The sequence below is a fragment of the Lissotriton helveticus genome, chromosome 12 (assembly GCF_964261635.1).
Source record: "Lissotriton helveticus chromosome 12, aLisHel1.1, whole genome shotgun sequence".
Lineage (NCBI taxonomy): Eukaryota > Metazoa > Chordata > Amphibia > Caudata > Salamandridae > Lissotriton > Lissotriton helveticus.
Window position 1 is genome coordinate 654,527,698 of NC_136073.1, and position 26,675 is coordinate 654,554,372.

At 46.1% G+C, this 26,675-nt stretch overlaps 1 protein-coding gene across 1 annotated transcript in view; it reads left to right on the forward strand.

Annotated features, from left to right (window-relative positions):
- Window positions 1–26,675, forward strand: part of LOC144798568 (C-signal-like) — a 262,513-nt gene that overhangs the window by 226,066 nt on the left and 9,772 nt on the right. The window contains exon 5 of the mRNA XM_078669514.1: window positions 24,077–24,187. Within this exon, the coding sequence (XP_078525640.1) occupies window positions 24,077–24,187 (111 nt within the window). The remainder of the gene's footprint in view (window positions 1–24,076; window positions 24,188–26,675) is intronic.

Genomic DNA, 26,675 nt, shown 5'->3' on the forward strand with positions numbered 1-26,675 from the left:
CAGCGACACTCTAGATCTGCTCACCTCAAATGTCTGTTTTTCTATCAAAGTTTTTAAGCATAGGATTAGACAGTGCTATCCATGCCGAGATAGAAAATGACAAAGTCTTTCGCCATTTAAACAGCAAAGTCTTTAAGCATAGGACTAGTACAGTGCAGTCCTTGCCGCGCTGTCAAATAACAAAAGCCATTTATCACTCCAGGCACAATATTACAGCTTTGAATTGGTAAAATACCAACTCAAGCCAACCTGGAATGAATAAAAGCAACCCCTGACACAGTGTTTCGCTCTAATTAGAGCTCTTCAGAGAGGTATAGCTTTGTCCAGACACAAGGGAGCACCCAGTATTAAGTCAAAACAAAACCCTTTCAGGCATAGAGTGATGCATAAATTATGCAAAAAAGAAGGAGAGAACTCTGGGTAGGTCTCAGTTTAGGTGGAAAGCAGCTCCTTTTAGAGCACTCTCAACACCAGCGACACTCTAGATCTGCTCACCTCAAATGTCTGTTTTTCTATCAAAGTTTTTAAGCATAGGATTAGACAGTGCTATCCATGCCGAGATAGAAAATGACAAAGTCTTTCGCCATTTAAACAGCAAAGTCTTTAAGCATAGGACTAGTACAGTGCAGTCCTTGCCGAGCTGTCAAATAACAAAAGCCATTTATCACTCCAGGCACAATATTACAGCTTTGAATTGGTAAAATACCAACTCAAGCCAACCTGGAATGAATAAAAGCAACCCCTGACACAGTGTTTCGCTCTAATTAGAGCTCTTCAGAGAGGTATAGCTTTGTCCAGACACAAGGGAGCACCCAGTATTAAGTCAAAACAAAACCCTTTCAGGCATAGAGTGATGCATAAATTATGCAAAAAAGAAGGAGAGAACTCTGGGTAGGTCTCAGTTTAGGTGGAAAGCAGCTCCTTTTAGAGCACTCTCAACACCAGCGACACTCTAGATCTGCTCACCTCAAATGTCTGTTTTTCTATCAAAGTTTTTAAGCATAGCATTAGACAGTGCTATCCATGCCGAGATAGAAAATGACAAAGTCTTTCGCCATTTAAACAGCAAAGTCTTTAAGCATAGGACTAGTACAGTGCAGTCCTTGCCGAGCTGTCAAATAACAAAAGCCATTTATCACTCCAGGCACAATATTACAGCTTTTAATTGGTAAAATACCAACTCAAGCCAACCTGGAATGAATAAAAGCAACCCCTGACACAGTGTTTCGCTCTAATTAGAGCTCTTCAGAGAGGTATAGCTTTGTCCAGACACAAGGGAGCACCCAGTATTAAGTCAAAACAAAACCCTTTCAGGCATAGAGTGACGCATAAATTATGCAAAAAAGAAGGAGAGAACTCTGGGTAGGTCTCAGTTTAGGTGGAAAGCAGCTCCTTTTAGAGCACTCTCAACACCAGCGACACTCTAGATCTGCTCACCTCAAATGTCTGTTTTTCTATCAAAGTTTTTAAGCATAGGATTAGACAGTGCTATCCATGCCGAGATAGAAAATGACAAAGTCTTTCGCCATTTAAACAGCAAAGTCTTTAAGCATAGGACTAGTACAGTGCAGTCCTTGCCGAGCTGTCAAATAACAAAAGCCATTTATCACTCCAGGCACAATATTACAGCTTTGAATTGGTAAAATACCAACTCAAGCCAACCTGGAATGAATAAAAGCAACCCCTGACACAGTGTTTCGCTCTAATTAGAGCTCTTCAGAGAGGTATAGCTTTGTCCAGACACAAGGGAGCACCCAGTATTAAGTCAAAACAAAACCCTTTCAGGCATAGAGTGACGCATAAATTATGCAAAAAAGAAGGAGAGAACTCTGGGTAGGTCTCAGTTTAGGTGGAAAGCAGCTCCTTTTAGAGCACTCTCAACACCAGCGACACTCTAGATCTGCTCACCTCAAATGTCTGTTTTTCTATCAAAGTTTTTAAGCATAGGATTAGACAGTGCTATCCATGCCGAGATAGAAAATGACAAAGTCTTTCGCCATTTAAACAGCAAAGTCTTTAAGCATAGGACTAGTACAGTGCAGTCCTTGCCGAGCTTTCAAATAACAAAAGCCATTTATCACTCCAGGCACAATATTACAGCTTTGAATTGGTAAAATACCAACTAAAGCCAACCTGGAATGAATAAAAGCAACCCCTGACACAGTGTTTCGCTCTAATTAGAGCTCTTCAGAGAGGTATAGCTTTGTCCAGACACAAGGGAGCACCCAGTATTAAGTCAAAACAAAACCCTTTCAGGCATAGAGTGACGCATAAATTATGCAAAAAAGAAGGAGAGAACTCTGGGTAGGTCTCAGTTTAGGTGGAAAGCAGCTCCTTTTAGAGCACTCTCAACACCAGCGACACTCTAGATCTGCTCACCTCAAATGTCTGTTTTTCTATCAAAGTTTTTAAGCATAGGATTAGACAGTGCTATCCATGCCGAGATAGAAAATGACAAAGTCTTTCGCCATTTAAACAGCAAAGTCTTTAAGCATAGGACTAGTACAGTGCAGTCCTTGCCGAGCTGTCAAATAACAAAAGCCATTTATCACTCCAGGCACAATATTAGGAACACTAACAGGCACTACAGGTACCAGAGGGCTTTGCCAGTAGCCACTGGGCGGGTACCTTGGGATTATAAATTGTGCCTTGATTGCTTAAGCGCTGACATTTGAATTAAGCGCTGACATTTGAATTTTGCCTTTGATGAAGTGCATCTCTGCACGAAACGCGTCAGGCTCTGAGAGAAAAAAACGTGACATTCTGCTTTAACCTGCTGCAGCTTCCTAATAAAACGAAAAGCAAACCTACCTGAATGGCGGCTGTCCTTTGGGGGTAACTCTGGTTTGGATGATATATATATATATATATATATATATATATATATATATATATATATATATATATATATATATATATATATATATATATATTAACGTAATATTAATTAAAAAAATACAATATTTTTACCGTAGGATAGCGGGAGGGTAAAATTTACTATTACCACTCCAGTGAGTGCAACAGTAGGGAAAGCATTGGATAGCGGGGGGTAAAAATTACTTAGGCATATTATCAAGGGGGGCGATAGGCACTTTTCGCCGGTTTAGCGGCGAAAATTCTATCGCCCCGTTATCAAGGTGTCGCTAACAGCAGTTAGCGACAGCTTGAAGGCGATAGCAAGCGGTTTGGGGCCCGCTTTGCTTGTCAGCGATATTTATCGCTAATGACATGCAAAGTGGGCATACCCAAACCGTTGGCGACTGAAAGCAGTCGAAAACATCGCTATCGCCTATTCACAAGGCTGGCGTAGCGATGGAAATATTCCCGCTATCGCCAAAAACTAGCCATGTTATCCAATGGGAGGTGGATAACATGGCTAAGAGCATTTCGTCGCTAATGCGAGAATATCGCTATATTCTCAGCGATATTCTCGCATTAGGCCGCTATCGCTGGATATTTTAGCGCTATGGAGAAAAACGTTGCTAATAGCATGTTTTCTCCGCTAAAATACCCAGCGATAGGCAGCGATAAGATAAAAAAAAAAGTCGCTGAGTTGTTGGTAATATGCCCCACTATTCCCACTCCAGTGAGTGCAACAGTAGGGAAAGCGTTGGATAGAGGGAGGGTAAAAATTACTATTCCCACTCCAGAGAGTGCAACAGTAGGGAAAGCATTGGATAGCGAAGGGGTAAAAATTACTATTCCCACTCCAGAGAGTACAACAGTAGGGAAAGCGTTGGATAGCGTAGGGGTAAAAATTACTATTCCCACTCCAGAGAGTGCAACAGTAGGGAAAGCGTTGGATAGCGTAGGGGTAAAAATTACTATTTCCACTCTAGTGAGTTTAACAGTAGGGAAAGCAATGATGTAATATATTAATAAAAATAAATTAAATATCAATACCAATAAAAAAGTCATTAAGATTAATTACCAATATAATATTCTGTAATAATTAATCAATTACATTAAAATAGTAGTTATTAAAATTAATTACCTATACATAATTAATTAACAACTAATTAATTTTCAATAACAAAAACGAATTAATAATAAACTTTAATACCAATTAATAATTAATTTACAGTAAATTGATTATCAATACACAAAAAGTATTTTTAATATGTAAATAATTACAATTAAATTACTTCCCACCTTATTCCCCTATAAACCCACAATCCGCTACAGAAAATAAATTAATACAATTATCGTAATTAGCAATTAATGAATTAATACAAATTAATGACCAATTAATGAAAATGAATTACCAATTAATAATTAATTAACAATAAATTAAAAATTAATACCAATAAATAAATACAAATTAATTACTTAATTACAATTAAATTACTTCCCACCCTATTCCCCTATAAACCCACAACCCTCTACGGAAAATAAATTAATAAAATCAACATAATTATCATTTAATCAACTAATAAAAACTAATTACCAATTAAAAATTAATTAACAAATAATTAAAAATGAATACCAATAAATAAATACAAATATTTAATTAATTACAATTAAATTACTTCCCACCCTATTCCCCTATAAACCCACAACCCACTATAGAACTAAAACATTAAATTAAAAATAATTAGTAATTTCTAAAAATTAATATTTATTTTAATATAATTAAATTACTTCCCACCCCATTCCCCTATAAATCCACAACCCGCTACAGAATTAAACTACGCAAAAATTAAATAACGTAAAATTCATTACTTAAAATAAATTACAGAAATAATATACACTTTTCACACATATACTAACATACAAAACACTTTAAAAATGTGATATTATTAAAAATTCGATCTATTTTAATACCTATATTATATACTTCGATATTTTGACTTTCTATATTATGAAAATCGATATTATATTACTTACCTTCAATTCGATATTTTTCACCACTATATTCTGTCCATTCGATATTTTGTCCATTCTATATTTTGACTTCGATATTATGGCTATTCTATATTTTGGATTCGATATTATGTCTAGTTACCCTGGTATGGGAAGGGACACCAACCAATACATCCAAACATTTCAGGTTTAATAATACCATTGCCCACTCCACCCAGCCCCTGGCATACAGTATCTCTTGATTTTATTGTGGAACTACCCAGGACTGCTCAGAGGAACACTACACTCCTTGTAGTGGTCGATTTATTAACCAAAATGGCCCACTTCATTCCGTTAAAGGCGCTCCCCATGTCCAAGATCTTGGCATCCCTGTTCATCCAACACATAGTACGATTACATGGTCTTCCCTCTGCTCTTGTGTCTGACAGAGGAGCTCAATTTGTATCCAAGTTTTGGAGAAGGGTATGTGATTTATTGCAGATAGATGTAAAACTATCCTCCAGCCGTCACCCCAGACTGACAGCCAAACCAAGAGGGTCAATCAATGTTTTGAACAATACATATGGTGTCAGTGTTTACCCTCCTCCTCAGACTGGGACACAATGCTGTGGGTCGCTGAATTTTCCTATAACAACAGTTGCCATGTTTGTATTGCTTACTCTCCTTTCTACTGTACTTATGGTTTTTATCCACGAACCATGTTAACCTCTTTTCTTTCTTCCTGTTCTGCTCCTGCAGCATCAGACTTTGTGAAACACTTGCATGATATTCACAAAACAGCAGAGATGAATTTAGACAAAGCTAAGACAGGTTACAAAGAAAGGGATGATCTCCATAGACGGCTGGAGCCTAAGTATACTGAAGGAGACGAAGTGTGGTTATCTACTAGGAACCTTACACTGAAAGGGTTCATTCAAACATCGCTATATAGGTCCTTACAGGATCTGTAAGGTCATTAACCCTGTTGTTATGAAATTAGACCTCCCGGTTGCATTAAAAATGCATCCAGTATTCCATGTCTCTTTTTTTAAACCTGTTGCACTCGGTACTCGTATTCCTGATACTCCGGCCCCTCTGGTAGTAGACAATGAACCTGAATATGAGGTTGAGGCTATCGTCGATTCACAAAGAGTCAGATGTAAACTCCAGTGCCGAGTACACTGGAAAGACTATGGGATTGAGGAACGTACATGGGAACCTGCTGGTCATATACATGCCCCTCGTCTGTTGCGGTTGTTCCATTGTTGATATCCAGATAAACCCAAACCGGTAGGAGGGTTTTTAGGGGGGTGTACTGTTAGGTTTGCCACCACAAAAACTACAAAGATGGGCGACCCCCGATTGGACGCATGCGCTGGAGCCGGCCAGGGGGATAAAGATGTGCTGATCCCGAACTGTGGCGCTTCGTGTTCGAGTTTCAGTATCGTGTAGTTAATTTCCAGGACTCTTACCTGCATTTCCGGGCCATCGTTCACCTCGTCGGCGTCCCTCATTGAGGCAGCGTTTTCTTCAGTGGGCTTCTGGTCTCGGGCGTTAGTTCCCTCCGTCTGGATCCTGTCTTCTTTTTCCTGTTCCTGCCTTGTTCGGTTGGTTTCTGTACAAGAGACAAAACATTACGCAAAGCTGCATTAAGGTTATTTTTCTAAACAGCGCTTGTTTGCTACATTCTTCAAATATCAGTTTGAATAGTCCATATACTTATCTGACGTGAGTTCCGAGTCATGGAGATCGGCTCTTTCTTTTTTTTGTTATTTTCTTTAATTCCTGAAAGATAAGGAATACGTTTATTCAACTTGACGATAAGGTGGAATATTCTCCTGAGTTTTCCAGAGCAACACATGATGTTGAGAAGGACATTCTGAGCAATAGTTCTATGTGTTTAGATGGGTTGGTTACTGTACATTCACTGCAACACCTCTGCTTCTCTCATTTGCATACACTACTTACCTTGCTGTTTTCTCTCCAGATACACACAGCATTTCTCTCACCCCAGTGGTCAGAATATACAAAAGAAGGGAATCAATCAGGTAGAAAAACGTGCAGATAGAAATATATTGTGTAATAACAGAGAGACTGTACATACTCCCCTCTTCTATTATTTCTTTTGACAGACTTTCACTTTTGGTCAACTAATCCTGTTTCAGACTGGGGAGTCACGTGGGACCTTTTGTGTTTCTCCTCCTTGTTTCTTTTCCCTTCTTTCCCAAGTTGCTGTTGATACTTTGACTCTGTTGGGTGTGATATGCACTTTGGGGAAGTTGTGGACCTTTCTTCATTTCGTGGCGTTCATGCAGAAGTGTGAGTAAAAGAACGTCACTTGACAGATTTGACAATATGGCTAGATGAAGCGTCCCTCTGGCAAAGTCTATTACCAATGTCCCAAAAAACGTTGCTGTTGCTCCATGAGGCTGCCAATACTAGCTGTTCCCAATCCCTATTATTCAGAACTATTTTCCTGTCCTTGATGGTACGATAATCTTCCATCCTTGCCTCTCGCACCTTCACAGTGTCTTTAGGGTGTTCAGAGAGGGCCCTCCTTTTAAGGAGAAGATTAAATGTGGATTTTGGATCCTTACGTAATATAAGCCCGTCCCTTAAATGTCGATTGTTTTAATATCAGTAACAGGACGTTTGTCCTTTCCCATAGGAAAGACCCTTTTATGCATAGTGGATTATGATCCCCCACTGGGTCTCCAAAGGTATGCATTTGTAGAACCGCAGAAGGATACTCTTCAAGGTGTAAATATAATCTGTAATAGAAGACCGTCCCCTTCCCCTAAAAGTAGGTACACTCAAACTGGCATGCTGAGAGAGGCAGACTAAATCCACAAGCTCGTTTGAGGTAAAAAAAAAAAATCCCCAGCTCTCTCACTGTATTGTCAATATAACCTTCTATGGTGTCAGAACCCATAAAATCCAACTCGTCCCGCTGAAACCCCAGTTTGGCATTGGAATCTCCACAAAATACAAATCTCAGTTGCGGGGTAGTACAAGGTCCAATTGGTCTAAGGCCAGCTATAAACTGAAACAGTCCTTTAAAAAGATAGTAAAATAAATTAGTGAAAGTGTCGTTATAAAAATTCACTAAATAAAAATATAATGAACCTGCACTTTATTTAATGAATACGGTCTGGTAAGTGGGACTACCAGTATCAATGGTAGTCACTACCACCCTCAGATTCAATTTTACCCGAATTGAGAGCCCACCCTTAGCTCTCCCATGGGCAGAGGATATGGCGGGCAGAAGTAACATGAAAACCCCCTACAAGAAATTAATGAAGTGGCCCATGTGTCCTGTAAAACAACAAAGTCTAACTTGTCAATAAAATTCAACCAGTCTGGAATTGTAATTCTATCTTTAAACCCTGCTATGGTCCAACTGACAAGGGAAAAACAGTTGCTGGGTCTAAAAGGGCTAGCCACTGACCCCTTCTCCGGGCTAACAGCCTCGCTGCACAAACCAGAAGACTGACCTCCAGAGGAACACTCCGATAGTCAGCCAACCTCAGAACAAACATCAAGTCGATTACCCACAGGCACATTAAACTGTGTGTCACCAGGGGCAGATGAGGAAACAGTCTGACCAAGCCGTACTATATCTTGTGTCGTCCCTGGAGTATCAACAGCTCCTCACCCCTGAATCGCTATACCTTGCAAGGAGGCACAGATATAAAGTGAGACTTATTAAAGTAACCAAGTGGGACAGGGACCACTCATGCTCTTATTCCAGTGCAATAGTACAATACAGCCTGAGCAACAGAATGAGATTTAAAATTCATAATCATACAGTCCTCTTGAGCAGTGGTGGGGCCAGGGCCAATGTAACCAATCCTTATTGTAATCAAAATCTCCTCAGATAGGGCAAAGGGAAGTCTCTAATATATACAGTTCAATATGTTATTTTGCGGTTCCACTTAGGACGTCACATGATTTTTCCTTAAAGGAGAACACCAATTAAAAACACAACACAAGGACAAACAGCAGGGGAGAGGTTTAACATAGTCTGATTTGGGCTCATTTTAACGTCCTTAGCCTCAGGTTCCCCTACTTAGGAGGTGGCCACCCATACCTGAGCAACCTGGGTGGTCTGCGTGGTTGAGGGAACAGAAGAAAGGCCTCCAAAGCCAACTATAGGGGTTGATCACCTGATTGCTTTGTGTGCAAAGTAAAACGCCAAAGCTAGGGATATTATGTGGTTCGGTATGCACAGTAAAGTCATTAGCACAATAGGGCTGCCCTAACAAGGAAGACTCAAGTGGTATTTAGTAGCACTCAGACGCAGTAAAAAAGGTGAGAGTTCATCCAGTAGAACAACTATGAATTCAGTGAAACAGTCAATCAAAAGTTGCAGTGGCGGCTGCCTCTGAACGGAAGTGGTGGTGGGTGAAAATATAATTAAAAAATAAACTTAACTTTGCCGCACATCTCTCCTCCTTGTGCTGGCACTCTCTGACTCTCCTAGCCAATCCTGACGCTGCTTGAGAAGGGTCATGATTGGTCTGAACTGCCCGTTTTGCCGTTCAGGCAGTGCCTGGGGTGGCTCGACATGTTCTTTACGGGGCTGTGCAGCGCAGCCTAATGGAGAACATGCCAAGTGCGCATAGTGGTTTGGCCAGCCTAGAGGGCCAGTCAAGCCATCATGCGCATGTAGGGAGGGGGTGCAAACCACTCCTGCTCCCTCTTTGGTGAGCCAGTTCTGCCCGACCTAGCTGGAGCAAAGAAAACAAAATAATAATAGCTTCTTGTTTATATCATTTTCTTTTTCTTTTGCACTGCTCAAGGGGTAGTGGGGTGACACCAGCCTCGGATTGGTAACGCGGGCATTCGGGCAATGCCCGAGGGGCCGGTGTCTGAGTTCCTGCTGTGGGCTGCTTTTTTGAGCAGTCTGGGGCCGATTTGGACGGTGTCTTTATTTTCCGAATACAGCCAGCAGCCCAGAGGGTGGCTGAGTGGCCTTTCTGCAGGCAGATGGGCGCTCGTTCCCACTCCCTGCCACCAACACCACCGGTCCCCCACCCCCGGTTTAGCAACAGGCAGAGGTGTCACTCCCTTTGTCTCGCTGGCCGGCCCATTATTGTATGCACATACTGAGCGGGGCAGGGGGTCTGAGTAGACGTGGCCTCACTTGTTTTCAGGTGTGTTTCACTAGTGTAAACTAATGCATGCATTTTTTTAAGTCCCCCTTTTTAAAAATATATATATTTTTTTTACAGTGAAGAAAAATAAAACAGAAAAAATATCAGAATAATTGCCATACGGGCATACATGGTCCTACAATAGCAACACGAAACAGAAATCCGCGAAGAGTGCGAATACACTTAAAGACATGGGGGCAAGGCATACGAGTCAGGATAAATGTAAACAACACATACATGTCATGTCGAACAGCACCCCAGCCCTTAAAAACAAAACAGACTGTAGGAAACATGAAAGACGACGATACCGAGAAAAAGAAAAGACAAAGGGCCATAGGGACAAAGAAAGAACAAATAAACAACCCCTTTCCCCCCACCCTGCACCCCTGCAGAAGGCTACGGCCTACCCCCCCCAGCAGCGTGCCTATCGCCCTAAATGAGAGACCCGAAATATAGAATAATAGAAAAGAAAAAAGAAGGAAAAAATATGGAGAAGGGCCATCGATCAAACTACCCGCCCCCCCCCCTCACCCATCGCGCACAATAAAACATCGGAAAAGCAAGGTCAGAATAGCCACAGTAAGCAATAATTATGAATTCAATCAATAACATCCCCGTTGAGCGTCCCACTAATCACCGTCAGCCAACAACGTGTTCCACTATGTCCTAGACGGTCTCACCCCTGGCCTTCCCTATCAATAGTACCCACATACGGCCACCCATCAGTCGGCATACAAAGCAGTGTGGTGTGTCCAACTGATCCGGGCGGACCGGGCAGCGCCAATACTCCATGGGACTGTAGCCCCCAAAACCCAGCCGAAGACGTATGGAAAAAATCCGTCTGTGTCAGTATCGATACCGGAAACTTCCCCCAGTCCGAACACAGTTTCACCAGCCAGGAAGAGAAGGTCACACAATCCGGTACTCGTTGAAACGCCGCCGGGGCAGCCCAAACCATGAATCGATGTTGTTTCTTCAGCCGCCGTACAGATAAGGGCCCCGACGAGTCACTCACATATACAACTGAGCAGTCCAAAGCGGTATCACATACCGGGTCTATCGGCGTCTCCACGAACATAGGCGCAGCAGGAACATTCATCACTGACGCAGAGGTGAGCACAACGGCGCTTCCTTGTGATTCAACCATGCCCATGTGGATCGGCGGAACAACAATGGCGGCCATCCTCCTTCCCAGATCCCGGGCGTCCCGGATCAGGGTCATATGCAGAGTTGTTAACGCAGCCAATATATCTCTGGACGTGGGCTCTTTCTCGTGTCGCCAGACCCCAGGACTCTCTCGCACAACGGCTTCTCTGTCCTGATGAGGTGTGCGTACGAGGGCGCTATCCGCCATCTTAGCTGATCCGGCCTCGTCCTTCTCCACCTCACCTCGGGACCGGGCCTCACACCAGGGAGGAACAGGATTCACAACGGGGATCTCAAAAGTCAAGGCAGGTTTCTCAGCAGAGAGTCACCAAAAGGCTAAAAACTCCGCCTCTCCCTGGGGCCCGCACGCTGACTCCAGGAAAAGTCGGTGATGTGCCCGGATACAACACCGGAATGGGGGGCCAAGTATCATGCACTCCCCTCGACCCAGCTGTATCGCACTCCCCACATGGTTCTCCGCAAGTTGGGCTGGGTCGGCACTGTCACCATCGGCCACCAGGTCTTCAGTTCCCTCCGGCCGACTCCTCACCATCACCATAGGCCGCTGTTGTTGCAGTCTCGGCCGGCCACTCTCCGCACTCGAGACCCCGGTCCCAGCTCCGTGAAGGCCGCACAACATTCGGGGACATTTCAACGGGTCTGCAGCAAGCAGAAGCCTCAGGAGCAAACGGTAAGTGAAAGTTATCCTTCGCCTACATAAATATGCCGTTACAGCTCAGGATAAGTGCCAGGATGTATGCACGGGGTGAGAAGGCTCACGGAGCCGAGCGTTTACGCCGCCATCTCGGTCGCCATCTTGGCTCCTCCCCTAAGTCCCCCTTTTTAATGCAATTTCACTGAATCAGTGATTTGAGGAAAGGCATTATGCAAATTGGGGCCGATTTTTTGTGTGCGCCCGGGCCGATTTTCAATCCCAATCCGACCCTGGGTGACACTCCTCCGCCTTAGCGGAGGAGCCACGCTCACTACCACAGGAGGTCAGAGAAGGTACAGATGCATCTGCTGTTAAATTACAGGAAAGTGAAGCGTTTTCAACTGACACTGGCAAAATATCCGTCTGAGGGGATGCGTCAGTCAAATTACACCGTGGTCCCGCTTTTTGCTTTTTCCCCATGCTATGCTCCTTGAGTTCAGTTCTAACAGGAGGAGGAGTCTTTATCACCACTTGGGGGTCCCGTGCACCAGCAATGACTGGCTAACAGGAGAGCTATCCTGGGAATCCGACAGAATGTCATCAACAGGCGCTGGGATAATGCCAGAGGTGAGGGACATCCATCTCTCCGTGAGGGTTATTTCAGTATTGATGACCTCCACTGCCCTCTCCAGCATCCGGTGTACAGAAGTGCACTTTGTAGGTGGGTGGATGGAAGCTGACAATACTCTAGGGGGCATATCATCAAGAACAGCGATAAAATTATCGCTGCGTTAGCTTCAGGAAACTGACGCTAAAGCGGCGATAATGGGCTTGATAATATGCCCTTGTGAAGTCCCATAGCAGCCCAGGTTCTGGTATTTACCTGGGCTGCTATGGGAATTCACAAGGGCATATTATCAAAGCCCATTATCGCCACTTTAGCGGCAGTTTCCTGGCGCTAAGGCGGCGATAATTATATCGCCGTTATTGATAATATGCCCCTAGATGCTTTCCCCTTGCCCATAGCTTGCTTAGCAGTTACGGAGCACACTTATTAGGGCTAGCTTGTAAATCAATATAGGACAATATACCTAAGCAAATTTAAATATAATGCAGGAAAATCAACACAAATTGAAGTACCTGCTTAGCAGTGAGCCTAGAGTGTTGGCCCAGTCTTCGCCCAGCCAGAGTGGGTCATAGAGGGATCCATTAGTTACTCCAAGAATTATCACCTGATAGTGACTCTAGTTGTTGACATTACATACTACTGCATAACCTTGAAGTTTGGGAAATAAAGGATTTGTTGATTAATTGTATTGATTTACTAAGAAGATGTTCTACATAAGACAGAATCAAAGTACAGATATTATCAGCTAGAAAAACTAAGCTCAAAGAATCACCATCTTGCTGGGTGCCATTTTGACTGGAGTGATGTGTTCAACCAGGTTGATCGATATCAGCTGTGGTCTAAGCTTAGATCTTGGGGAATTGATAATTCACTTCTGAATTAGTTTACCGAATTCCATGGAAACCCCTGGCTCAGGATTAAATGTACTCTACCTCCAAAGCCATGAACCTGTCAAATTCACACAATTGTGCACAGTAACAACTGGCCATAGAGCACAAGTAGGTAAAACAAAACACACAGAACTCAAGTTTGAAGTTTTATAATAGTTCGAAATAAAAACGTAATCATCAAAATACATAAAACACTCACAATAAAAAAAATTCTAAAACAGTTAGGCTAAAATATACACAAGTATAAAACACGTATACATTTTAAGTTTAAAAGCATTTATATACACATATCCATTGAGTGCACATTTGCTCGGCCTCCCTACAAGACTTTAACCTGGTGTGCTGCTTAACTAATTTTGCCTTATTGTCCTAGCTATATGCAGAAATGTGGACGCCGCCACTACCACTATTGTTGAGGTATCACTTTTGCAAATTTCTATAGGCTTCTCCTTTCTCTAATATATTAAGGGATTGGCATGTGGGCGCTATACACCTGCTCTTGACTTTAGCATACGGAGGGCAGAAGAATAGCAGATGTTGATCTGTTTCCATGGCAGTTTTGCAATAAAAACAATAGAGTTACCCCTGGGATGAGCCCCCCATGTGGCAGTACAAGTCCTACTGGGGGTGTCCCATACTTAAACTGTAGGAACACTGATCATGCGCGAGCCAGGTGAATGAAATCCAAGGACTCTTCGGCCCTACTTATGGATTTATACGATAGATAAGCACTTGCTAAACTGCCTACAGGGTTTTGATGCTCCCTGGGAATGGCAGCTTACTCATAGACCGGTTTATTTTCTAATTTTGCATCACCTGGACGAATGGAGCAAGGTTCTTTCCAGCATTTGACCAAGCCCAGGTTGGCCCATGCCTATTTTATAGATCCCAGCCATTTTACTTTTTACAGGTGAGTGTTTCTTAAAATATTTAGTAGGCCCTCTCTAAGGTGGCACAGTTCGTTAATACTCTAGATGCGTATCCAGTATAGCAAGGGTCTTAAGGTAGCCAACACTGTGATTTCACGGATCCCTAAGATCAGGCATAGTGGACAAGTGGTGTTCCCTCCTTAGCCCAGTAAGGACTAAAAGTAAATTATTTTCCGCCACACTCAACGAGTCTACATTAGAGTGGCTCCATAGTACCGCACCATAGAGAGCTACGCCCCTGGCGTGGGCCATATAAATTTCCACTGCTGGTAGAATGGGAGCCCAATTAGCCTTTTTATCAAGTTTGCATATTACCCCAGCTCTATGCTTCACCGTCATAGTACTTTTTTTAAATCTGCTGTTCCCAGGGCAAGGTTTCTAATGTCTAGGTAGTCAAACTCCTGCACTCTTTCTAGTGGTTCCCGCACTCATTCTAGTGGTTTATTTTTCACTTTAATAACCCCCACACTCTGCCTCTCTTGGCGTAGATCATGAACTTGGTTGTGTTGATTTCAGGCCATACTCGTCACAAAGCTCATTGAATATCCGTGCCCTGAATGACATTATTTCTTTCAGGAGGTCGATCAAGACCCACCTTTTTCCACCCAGAATCTAGGTATTGTCACTGCTCTGCAACTTTTTTCAGCTGCCGTCTACTCTCTCTGACAGCTGGTTCTCTGTTGATCACAGCGCTGGGACGCCCCTTTGCTGGGGCAGCTGCACGCTATAGAAGTCCGATTAACATAACATAACATAACATAACATATACCCATCACAATTTGCAAGCCTCTCCTATTTTTGGACAACGAGAGTGTGTCCTGCACAAAGAGGTGCGCCGGGATTTTGTCCCCTGCCAAGGAGGGGGAGTCATTGACACAGTTATGCAAATAACTAACACAATTAATAATATATAAGACAAAGGTATATATTCACAAGAACGTGTGCTAAACATCACCAAAAAATGCTAATGCACCTTTACACATCGCAGCCTATCGCGGGAAAATAACCCCATGTTAACGTGGAATTCATGACAAGGCAGTACCATGAGATAGTCTGCCGAACCCGCGGCCAATGTCAGCGATACAACCACCTCGACTGAGATAAAAACACAAAGCACAACACTCATAAACGTGCGATGAGCCCATTCGCGTTGAGGAAAGCAGGGATAAGCACCACCAGGCCAGTGACACACACAGAAGTGAAAACCACACTGCTGGAAAGGGAGAAGGGTGAGCCAATTCAGAGCCGAAGGGACATCTCACACACAATGCAGCACACACACATAGGAAGCAGAGCACCACAACATCAAACACAAAGTGTTTCAAACACCAACATTTGCACAAATGAACACAGTAAAGTAAAGTAAAGTCCACATTTGTAAAGCGCACAATCACCCGTAAGGGTCTCTAGGCGCTGGGGGGCCGTCGGGAAGATTAAGCGAGCTATTGCCCAGAGTCACATGGTGCTGGGCTGACCTGCCGCCGGAGCCGGGGATCGAACCGTGGTCCCCAGATTCCAGCGTCAGTCGCCCTGGCCGCGGCGCCACACCTCTTCCCATGTGGACACAGGACACAAGTGCACCCGCCTGTGGCCTGTAACTGGCCATACGCATCTGGAAAAGCAGGAAACAGGGACATGATAATGCACAAGTACAAACCCACAGTCCTGATGGGGTAGCAATGCACGTATGGCAGGGAGCCAGAGAGTCCGTTACACACACATTGGCATACAAATTAAGACACAACACAGTTGGAGACAAGTGAAAGTGCGGAAACGTAATCAACAAGTGCGGACCAGTACGGCCAAGAGAAGTGCCACAATATGCAGACCAATGCAGCAGCATGCCTGAATGAGGAACGTAGGAAAGCACCCATGTCCACCTCAGGGAGTCCATCACCAACACAAGTCAGTGCTAACCCTCGTTGGTTGTCCGCACCAGGATCATGAGTCCAGGCCAATGCAGCCATGTCCACTGTTGTCTTGGGACATGTGACCAGATTCCTAATCTTTAACCAGGCGTTGGCACACGTGCAATGGGTCACATCCAGTTGTGGCTGCAGGTACCTTGTCACTCGTCCATGAATGCGAGTGCAGCAGCGTAGGCCAACTGCTCCAATGGGCAATCATTGCACAACACATCTGACCTGTCGTCGACGTAACCCATCAGCTGACTCGGACTCGACCCAATGTGCACCAAAGCCCAATCGGGTAGTGGCTCAATATGCTCACTACCCACGACGACTCGTGCAATCTCCCAGGCCTAGTTTCCAGCCTGCATGCCAAACATCCATGCATGTCATAAACGGGCATCACAGTGACACTCCTGGTCCTGGGCCAACAGGGGGTGCACACACACGTCAAAATCCAGGTCAGCTACCGTGACGTTGGAGAGGCAGACATCCATGGACCACTCGAATATGCACAAGCGACAATGCAACACAGGCTGAGCGCAGGTGACGTCTGCAAGGGGGAAGCTTGCCGGTATCTGATCCGCAGCACTGCCAACGGCAGTGCCCCCATTAGCTGCAGCAGACATGGACGGTACAGGTCCACGTGACTGGAGTCGAGCATGTGTCCAGGATAGTCTGCCATTGCGTCAGTGGCTCTGCTTGAAGTGGCACTGGCTTGCCCTGCGCCAGACCTGTGGATGAAATGGCATAGCTCGGTGCAATGAGCAGTGTCTGTGTGCAATGGGTGCAGGCTTGGGGTGGGGTAGGAGCATGTGTGAAGGCCATTTCACGCATGCTAACTACGACCAAGGACTTCTGCGTGTGAGATGTGTACACGTTGGTCACACGTCGGGCAGTGCCTAGTGTGGGAGCCACAAGCAAATGCTATTGTATCAGTCAGGGGGTGCTGGCCACATGCAAGTTCCTGCTCGGAGCTGCAGATGTGCTACCGCCTGATGGTTCAGACAAAGGACCTTTTATCCCTACAGTACCTTTACCATCTGCATGCATACAGGAGATGTACAGTGGCCTGTCGTGGGTTTGGTGGGCTGTCTGCAACCCTGGGAATCATGGATGATATGCCCAGCACGTGGCATATGAGCAGCCTCACTGTGTTTTACGTTGCCCCACAGCTGCTCCTCCCTCCCACTAGCCCCAAACTTGTGATCGCTGCCCGGTTGCATCATGTGCACTCCGACGGCACACCATTGCAATGCGTGTCCGTGCATGTCCAGCGGCATGCCAACAACACCGTGGCGCTGGCCTTTGAAGTTGTGCGGCCATGTGAGTGTAAGCCAATGGTCTGGACAGGGCGGACACAGGTATACAGCCCATAGCTGGCTGTGATCGCGCTGTGAATGAGGCCAGGCAACTGACACATGCATCCGCAGGACTGATTCACATAACACTTGGCATGCATGTGCCAGGGCCCGAGTGGTCTTGTGCTCCTACATGTAACCGTACGTGCGGGCCCACCCTCCTGGTGCATGCAACATTGCAACATCGACTACTGTGGCCCTGGTGTCGACACCGCAACACAGAGACACACTTACCGCACTTCCTGCACAAGGCCAGGTCTGAGCCACGCCCTGCTCCCCCTGCCGTGTCAGCACACCCCTGCGCTGACATGGCCTACCCCGGACCAGCACACGCCGCTTGTGCATGCAGGGGGGTGCGTGCTCAGTTACATGTACAGGGTCACTGCCAACGCTGAGGTGACTTGGTAACGTCCGCTGAAGACAGCACACTGTGATGTTGCAGGGCCCGTGCTCATCATGCTGACACAATGACCACACTGACCCACTTGCTCAGATGGTGTGAATAGCTACAGGCACGTGCGCACGGCCACATTTATTAGCAGGCACACATACCGAGTGACACCTGTGTTGGATGTGTGGGGGGGGTGTGCACACCAGCCGGCAAGAGATGTCTGGTGCAGTCAGAAATCAACAACAGTGTACATCGTAAAGGACACAACCATTCAACCGTAAAGGCCCCATGACTTGTGCTGCACAGAGTTAGTGGTCTCGGATGCACAGCGGCCAACACGGGCCCACCGCCACGGGAGACTGGGGTAGGGTCACGAGTGCAGGACAGGTTTCCGTAGATGTAAAAAGAGCTTGTCGGGGAGTGTCTCATGGACAGTGGAAGGTGTACCCCAGGGCATGATGCAGAGGGCAGGACCACGCTGAAAAAGTCACTATGGTGGAGATGAATGGAACAGACACATGTCGGACACCAAGTCCAGACCAGCCAGATGAAGATGCAGGAAACCACCAGGCTATGGACTCAGCCGCCACCAAGGTCCAACCAGAAAGTGCCCATGACTCATTGCGCATAGAGTTAGTGGCACCAGTGCTGTTAGGAGATGCCGCCTGCGATGAGGTGTGTTCAATGGTGTGGAATCCTCCACATCTTGCCCAAGACACAGTTCCACATGTGCGACCTACTGGGCCGCAGTGTAGGCCTGGGGCAGCTGCCAGCACGGGCCATTTACCGAGTGTTGCCGGCTTGGGTTGGATGGCCCTACCGGCCTGCGTAGTTAAATTTCAGTGGCACAACGGGACGCGGACTTGAGGTGAACAGGGTTGATGGCACCAGGTCAGTTGTTGATAGTGTTTGATATTCCTCTTACTCCTCTCCGTGCGTTCACTGATGTGGACTCTGCCATTCATGATTCGCGACTAAGTGCTGGATGTGGGACCTACTGGTCTGCAGGGTAGAGCTGAGCCCTCATCCACGTGTCGTCGGCTTGCACTGAACAGGGTTAGTGGCATCACATGTCTCTGGCTTGGGTTGAACAGGGTTAGTGGCACCACATATCGTCAGCTTGCATTGAACAGGGTTAGTGGCACCACGTGTCGTCGGCTTGTGTTGAACAGGGTTTGTGGCACCACGTGTCACAGGCCTGCCATGTGGAATCATGCCTCACTGATCTAAGGGGGTCTGGTGCTGTGGCCGCTGCCACGGACTTGGGAACACTGACATTTAGGACTCATGACACGGTTCCCCATGTGAGGCCCACTGGGCCGAAGAGGACGCCGGTGGAGTATGTCAATGGAAAGGAGTAATGTGGGCTAGCGTCAGGGGGGCCATCGATGGTCTGCGAAGGCTGCAGAGGTTGTGTGAATGGTGCTTGGAGCTTCCACTGGCACGTGGTGGGCCCTCTTTGACACACGCCGATGTAGGCAGGTGAGCGGAGCCTCGTTGGTGCGCTGGGGCAGGCATGACGGGTCGGGGGACCAGCGGCACGGGGTGCAGCAGGCGCACAGAGACGCAGGCCCCACCGCGCTCGGTGCAGGACTCGTGGCGGGCTTAGAGGCTCCGCCATGGCAGATGCATTGTCCATTCCGAATGAGAACCATGATCAGTGCGACTGGCTTTTTGTTCACACCCCGACGCAGGCCTGGCATATGCAGATCCAACCCACTACGCATGTGCATGCAAGGGGAGACGTAACATGGAACATTTCCGTGTTCTGCTCCACATCCTTTGGGGACATGGTAGCGTCCACTGACCACTACACTCCATGCACCAGCAGATGGTCTCCACATGGCCATTTCCGTGGTTTGCACCCTGTGGTCTGTCCGGCACCTCCACGCCACACCTGGCATTGGGTATGTTCACATTCCTTGGTCACTTGCCGCTCTCGCACATGCCTGCTCCATACCTCTCCTCACATCCTGCTAGTGCATTGTCATTGTCTCCATGGCATCTGTGGGTCTTCAGCTGTGGCTCTTGGCTGGACTCCCTTTCATGCTGTGGGTAGTCGTCCTGCTTAGCACCAGCAAGTGGCAGGGTATGCTCAGACGTGAGTCCCTTGCTCACTTTGCCACTGGATTCAAGCAAGCCGGGCTGAAGACGGCTGGAATGCCAGAAACCGGTCCTCGGATGCTTGTTTCCGGTCCAGGTAAGACATGGCTTGGCAGTTCGGGTTGGACTGTTCCCATGAGGCACAGGGTCAGACTGATTTGCATATAGCCATGTCTGAACTGGGGTGGCAGAGTGGGCTAAAGAACGGTGATGGATTAAACCCAGATCTTTTGACTGGGTATGAGTGTTTGATTGATTCAGATGCTCCGTCCATCACCATCCCCTATTGTACCGCTTTTGGCCGCCATAAGAGTGGCAGGGTATGCTCAGACGTGAGTCCCTTGCTCACTTTGCCACTGGATTCAAGCAAGCCGGGCTGAAGACGGCTGGAATGCCAGAAACCGGTCCTCGGAAGCTTGTTTCCGGTCCAGGGAAGACATGGCTTGGCAGTTTGGGCTGGACTGTTCCCATGAGACACAGGGTCAGACTGATTTGCATATAGCCATGTCTGAACTGGGGTGGCAGAGTGGGCTAAAGAACGGTGATGGATTAAACCCAGATCTTTTGACTGGGTGTGAGTGTTTGATTGATTCAGATGCTCCGTCCATCACCACCCCCTTTTGTACTGCTTTTGGCCGCCATAAGAATGGCAGGGTATGCTCAGACGTGAGTCCCTTGCTCACTTTGCCACTGGATTCAAGCAGCCGGGCTGAAGACGGCTGGAATGCCTGAAACCGGTCCTCGGAAGCTTGTTTCCGGTCCAGGGAAGACATGGCTTGGCAGTTCGGGCTGGACTGTTCCCATGAGGCACAGGGTCAGACTGATTTGCATATAGCCATGTCTGAACTGGGGTGGCAGAGTGGGCTAAAGAACGGTGATGGATTAAACCCAGATCTTTTGACTGGGTGTGAGTGTTTGATTGATTCAGATGCTCCGTCCATCACCATCCCCTTTTGTACCGCTTTTGGCCACCATAAGAGTGGCAGGGTATGCTCAGACGTGATTCCCTTGCTCACTTTGCCACTGGATTCAAGCAAGCCGGGCTGAAGATGGCTGGAATGCCAGAAACCGGTCCTCGGAAGCTTGTTTCCGGGCCAGGGAAGACATGGCTTGGCAGTTCGGGCTGGACTGTTCCCATGAGGCACACGGTCAGACTGATTTGCATATAGCCATGTCTGAACTGGGGTGGCAGAGTGGGCTAAAGAACGGTGATGGATTAAACCCAGATCTTTTGACTGGGTGTGAGTGTTTGATTGATTCAGATGCTCCATCCATCACCACCCCCTTTTGTACCGCTTTTGGCCGCCATAAGAGTGGCAGGGTATGCTCAGACGTGAGTCCCTTGCTCACTTTGCCACTGGATTCAAGCAAGCCGGGCTGAAGATGGCTGGAATGCCAGAAACCGGTCCTCGGAAGCTTGTTTCCGGTCCAGGGAAGACATGGCTTGGCAGTTCAGGCTGGACTGTTCCCTTGAGGCACAGGGTCAGACTGGTTTGCATATAGCCATGTCTGAACTGGGGTGGCAGAGTGGGCTAAAGAACGGTGATGGATTAAACCCAGATCTTTTGACTGGGTGTGAGTGTTTGATTGATTCAGATGCTCCGTCCATCACCACCCCCTTTTGTACCGCTTTTGGCCGCCATAAGAGTGGCAGGGTATGCTCAGACGTGAGTCCCCTGCTCACTTTGCCACTGGATTCAAGCAAGCCGGGCTGAAGACAGCTGGAATGCCAGAAACCGGTCCTCGGAAGCTTGTTTCCGGGCCAGGGAAGACATGGCTTGGCAGTTCGGGCTGGACTGTTCCCATGAGGCACAGGGTCAGACTGATTTGCATATAGCCATGTCTGAACTGGGGTGGCAGAGTGGGCTAAAGAACGGTGATGGATTAAACCCAGATCTTTTGACTGGGTGTGAGTGTTTGATTGATTCAGATGCTCCATCCATCACCACCCCCTTTTGTACCGCTTTTGGCCGCCATAAGAGTGGCAGGGTATGCTCAGACGTGAGTCCCTTGCTCACTTTGCCACTGGATTCAAGTAAGCCGGGCTGAAGACGGCTGGAATGCCAGAAACCGGTCCTTGGAAGCTTGTTTCCGGTCCAGGGAAGACATGGCTTGGCAGTTCGGGCTGGACTGTTCCCATGAGACACAGGGTCAGACTGATTTGCATATAGCCATGTCTGAACTGGGGTGGCAGAGTGGGCTAAAGAACGGTGATGGATTAAACCCAGATCTTTTGACTGGGTGTGAGTGTTTGATTGATTCAGATGCTCCGTCCATCACCGCCCCCTTTTGTACCGCTTTTGGCCGCCATAAGAGTGGTAGGGTATGCTCAGACGTGAGTCCCTTGCTCACTTTGCCACTGGATTCAAGCAAGCCGGGCTGAAGACGGCTGGAATGCCAGAAACCGGTCCTCGGAAGCTTGTTTCCGGTCCAGGGAAGACATGGCTTGGCAGTTCGGGCTGGACTGTTTCCATGAGGCACAGGGTCAGACTGATTTGCATATAGCCATGTCTGAACTGGGGTGGCAGAGTGGGCTAAAGAACGGTGATGGATTAAACCCAGATCTTTTGACTGGGTGTGAGTGTTTGATTGATTCAGATGCTCCGTCCATCACCACCCCCTTTTGTACCGTAGCATCAGCAAAAGGCAGATGTTAATTCCCTGCTGCTACTGCGGCTTATCGCATGTTTTTGTAGCGCTTCGCAGATCTGGCATTTCGTTGTGAAAGTGGTGGTGTGGTTTTTTCATATGTTTGTGCACGGGAACGCCTACTCAGCATCTCATTAGGGTTAGTTGGTAGTGTCCACCGTGGAAATACATTTTGGGGCAGTTATCATGGGAATACTGGTGATGTCCGCAGTTTGCACCAGCTTGTTAATGGGGTGTTAAATCTATCTTCACATTTGATGTGGTAAGGTGGGGATAAATCGGAGATAATTCCTTGTGAATATCCCCCAAAGAGTGTTGGAGCGAGCAAGAACACACCCTTGGCATACACACTCGGAACCCAATGTATTGTGCTTCCAGTACCATGTTCTTGTTGAACTTGTCTATTCACACATGATGATGACTTTACACATGCAGGCCAGAAAATGTGACTGTCAGCCACTACACCAATGGGTACCATCATACACCAAGCTGCTTTATAACATACAACTACTGCCCAAAGAGAAAAGGTGCTTGACTAAAACATTCTTTTAATAATATTTGTTTTTATGCTTTTCTATAGCGTTACTCAGGGATCCTTTGTTTCAATATCATAGACACCGTTCCTCAGCAAAACAACACCCAACATATTGACGTGTAGAAATGTAACTCTACGTCTTTGGTAGTTGTTTGTCATCATCAAGGCTGGTAACATTGGCACCGTCCAAAAACGCAAAGAAAGTGATCTTGCACACTAACAGACAAACTTTTTCAAGAGGGTTATAAATGTTATAATTTGATTAGATTTGATCTAATCTAACCTGGAATTATATTGGCACCTCTGATTGAATCTATACAATTAGAAGGGATGAGATTAGATATTCTGTTAAACAATTGTTTTGCATTACGAATACCCGAATCTGCATGAACGCAGTCATATAATTGGATAGATGGTTAAAATGTGACTTCTGATTAGGGGACTTGAACCCTGCACAAAGCCTTCATGTGATTAGATTCGGGTGATGCTGGTACCTGGGTTCAAAGGTACTGGGATCTGCTTTAGGACTGGCAAGGGGCTGAATGTAGGGAGTGGTTGGGATCCTAGGTCAATGACAGTGGCAATAAACAAACACAGATATGTGATTGGACATTTTTGGTTTAACAATATTGACTTCATGTTATTAGCTGGCACCTAGAGTCAAACATACTGGAGTTTTCTCAAACAACAGCAGGTGACTAGATCTCGGGTAATGTTGCTCAGTTGTCTGACAGGTATCAGGGTCTACAAGGATTTTTATGTGATTAATCCTGGATGGGCTTTGTCACACGTGTGGATGAACAATGGCCTTTCAGAAATGCGAACCTTTGTTTGACTTTTAATGCTGTATAGAGTGTCTTATCTCTATTTCTGTTTTCCTACAGGCTGCTCTGAACATGCTCACTAAGTGCCAGTCATTGGGGTACAAACCAGATGGCATCCTGGTCACTGCCATCCATCCTGGCTGGGTCCAGACTGACCTCGGAGGACCAGGGGTAGGTACAAATGTGCATGTGTGTACTGAGAGGTGTCAGGCAAACTAAACACACAAATTGTTTCCAAGCTCATGTAATAAGCTTCCCATGTTTTAAAGACTAGTATTTTTTGGCCTTTATAGTTACCATCATCACCACAGGTTGTCTGACCAATGGAGCTGACACAGAGTGCGCTCCTTCTGATGTGTAGACCTGAAGAGAGGCAGATAGGGTGCAAGAAGCATGTGCTTGCCAGACCTGCTCCCTACCATCAGTTTGATCAAGTTGCAGCATGCAGATGGTGGTCTACAGTTCATGTTGAATGTTCTAAGCATTCTGTTGATACATAGGGGATGTCACTGATGTACTGAACTTTAGCTGATGACAAGGTGTCGTTCATTCTCATCCGTGGAGGGCCTAGCCCAGTGGTTCCCAAACTTTTTCAACCTGCGCCTCCCTTGACCCATTGGCCATTGCCCATGGTTCCCCACTGTTACTTTTTTGAAGGGCTGGGGGTTGTAAGCCCAGCTTCTGGACTACTTGCCTTTTTCTCCGTGAAAGTAATTGGGGTGAAGCTGATGAAGGTATTATAATCAAACAAGCAGGGTGTTTTGTATTACCAAGGTGGCGCCTCTAATAAAATATTCCTAGTTACACTTCTTTGCCCATGCCTTTTTTAGAGTACCCTCTTAAACCTTTTTATCCCACTTACAGTGCTAGATAGCACCCCTATGCATGCAGGCCCCATTACCAAAGTGTTTCTGCGCTTGAAGAAGATTTGTGTGCACTTCCATTTCTACCCATGTCATAGTGCCAACACACCTGTCTAAGCAGGGTGACTCACAATTTTTTCAAACCACCCAGGGGCATATTACCAAGCATGAGCGAAAAATATTGCTCAGCTTGGTTAGCGGCCAAAATTATATTGCCGAGCATCGCCTATTTTTATCGCTTAGGAGCCTTGATATTATCAAGGTTTATCTCCTAAATGATAAAAATCGTCCGAAATGCATGAATATCGCTGAAAAGTCAGCGATATTCATGCATTACCGAGCAAATGCTCTTAGCCATGTTATCCACCTTCCTTTGGATAATATGGCTAAGAACTGCTCTGGGCAGGTGTTAGCTTTTGGAGATAATCGCGCTTAGCGTGATTATTTCCAAAAGTTGGTAATAGGGGATAGCGATGTTAGCGACTGTTTCCAGTCGCTAACATCTTGGCATGCCCACTTTGCATGTCATTAGCGATAAATATCGCTGACATGCAAAGTGGGCCCCAAAAATGCCCGCTATCGCCTATTAGCTGTCGCTAACTGGTGTTAGCGACAGCTAGGTAATAGGGCGATGAAATTATCGCCGCTTTAGCGGGAAAAATTCCCACTAAAGCGGCGATAAGGCCCTTGGTAATATGCCCCTTAAAGCTTTATTTTTGCTGTCTCCTACCTAAAATTGCCTCAAAATCAATGCAACTAAAATAACTTCCTCTGATTATTTTTATAAGCGTCCCTCTCTCTTGCTTCAAATGTTGGCAATATGCCATATACGTTGTTTTACTTCCCCTGTTTTCAAGGAGAGAGCCGGCCTGCCTGGAAGTGTGCGTACTGAAACAAATGTGCACTGGAAGTACCTATGATTCAAGTACAAATGTCAATATTTAATGCTACTTAGTGTGTTTAAAAGACATGCAACTGTACTTTTCTGATAACTTGCATTGGTGTAAAATGCATTTGGAAAAAAATTTAACTATTAAAAAGTTTAACAAAATAAATCAGGCATCTTCTGCCTACTTTGGGAGTGTTAGAATGTGGGGATCCAGTGAAATATGGCGGTCATCTCCCTCGAGATGCCATAAATTAAGCACTACGTTTACAACTTTAGGCTTGTCACTTACAAATCAGCGACATCATATGTTTAAGTCTAATTAGTTTAGCTGAAGCCAACAACCCCTTTAACATTAAATGCATTAAAGTACTTGGTGTGCAGCTCCCCGGGCTAGATTTTACGGCTCACCAGGGAGCCACGGTGCACAGTTTGGGAACCACTGTTACCTAAGGGCTATGCCATTGAATACCCAAATGAGGCAAAATGAAGAGGATTCAGGTGTCTGAGCTACTTCCTTTATTATTATTATATGTTTAGAGTTTTATATAGCGCAAACTAGACCCGAAGGTATCGGGTATCAGAGCTCTTTACATAGCAAGAGTTTAGTTACATGAGGACACATTCATTTTTGTTACGCATGGGGAGATGAAGTGATTTGCCTAGAATCACGGGATGTTGAGCGTCGTTGCCGAGACTCGAACCCGGTTCCCCAGCTTCGACGTAGACTGCTCTAACTGTAAGGCTACATCCTCTCCCCTTATTCCATAACCTATTGGTTCCCAAACTTTTTCGACCCACGGCTCCCTTAACCCATTGGCCATTGCCAGTAGTTCCCCATTGTTACTTTTATTTTGGAAGCCCGGCCTCAGTACTACTTGCATTTTTCACCCTAAAAATAATTGGGATG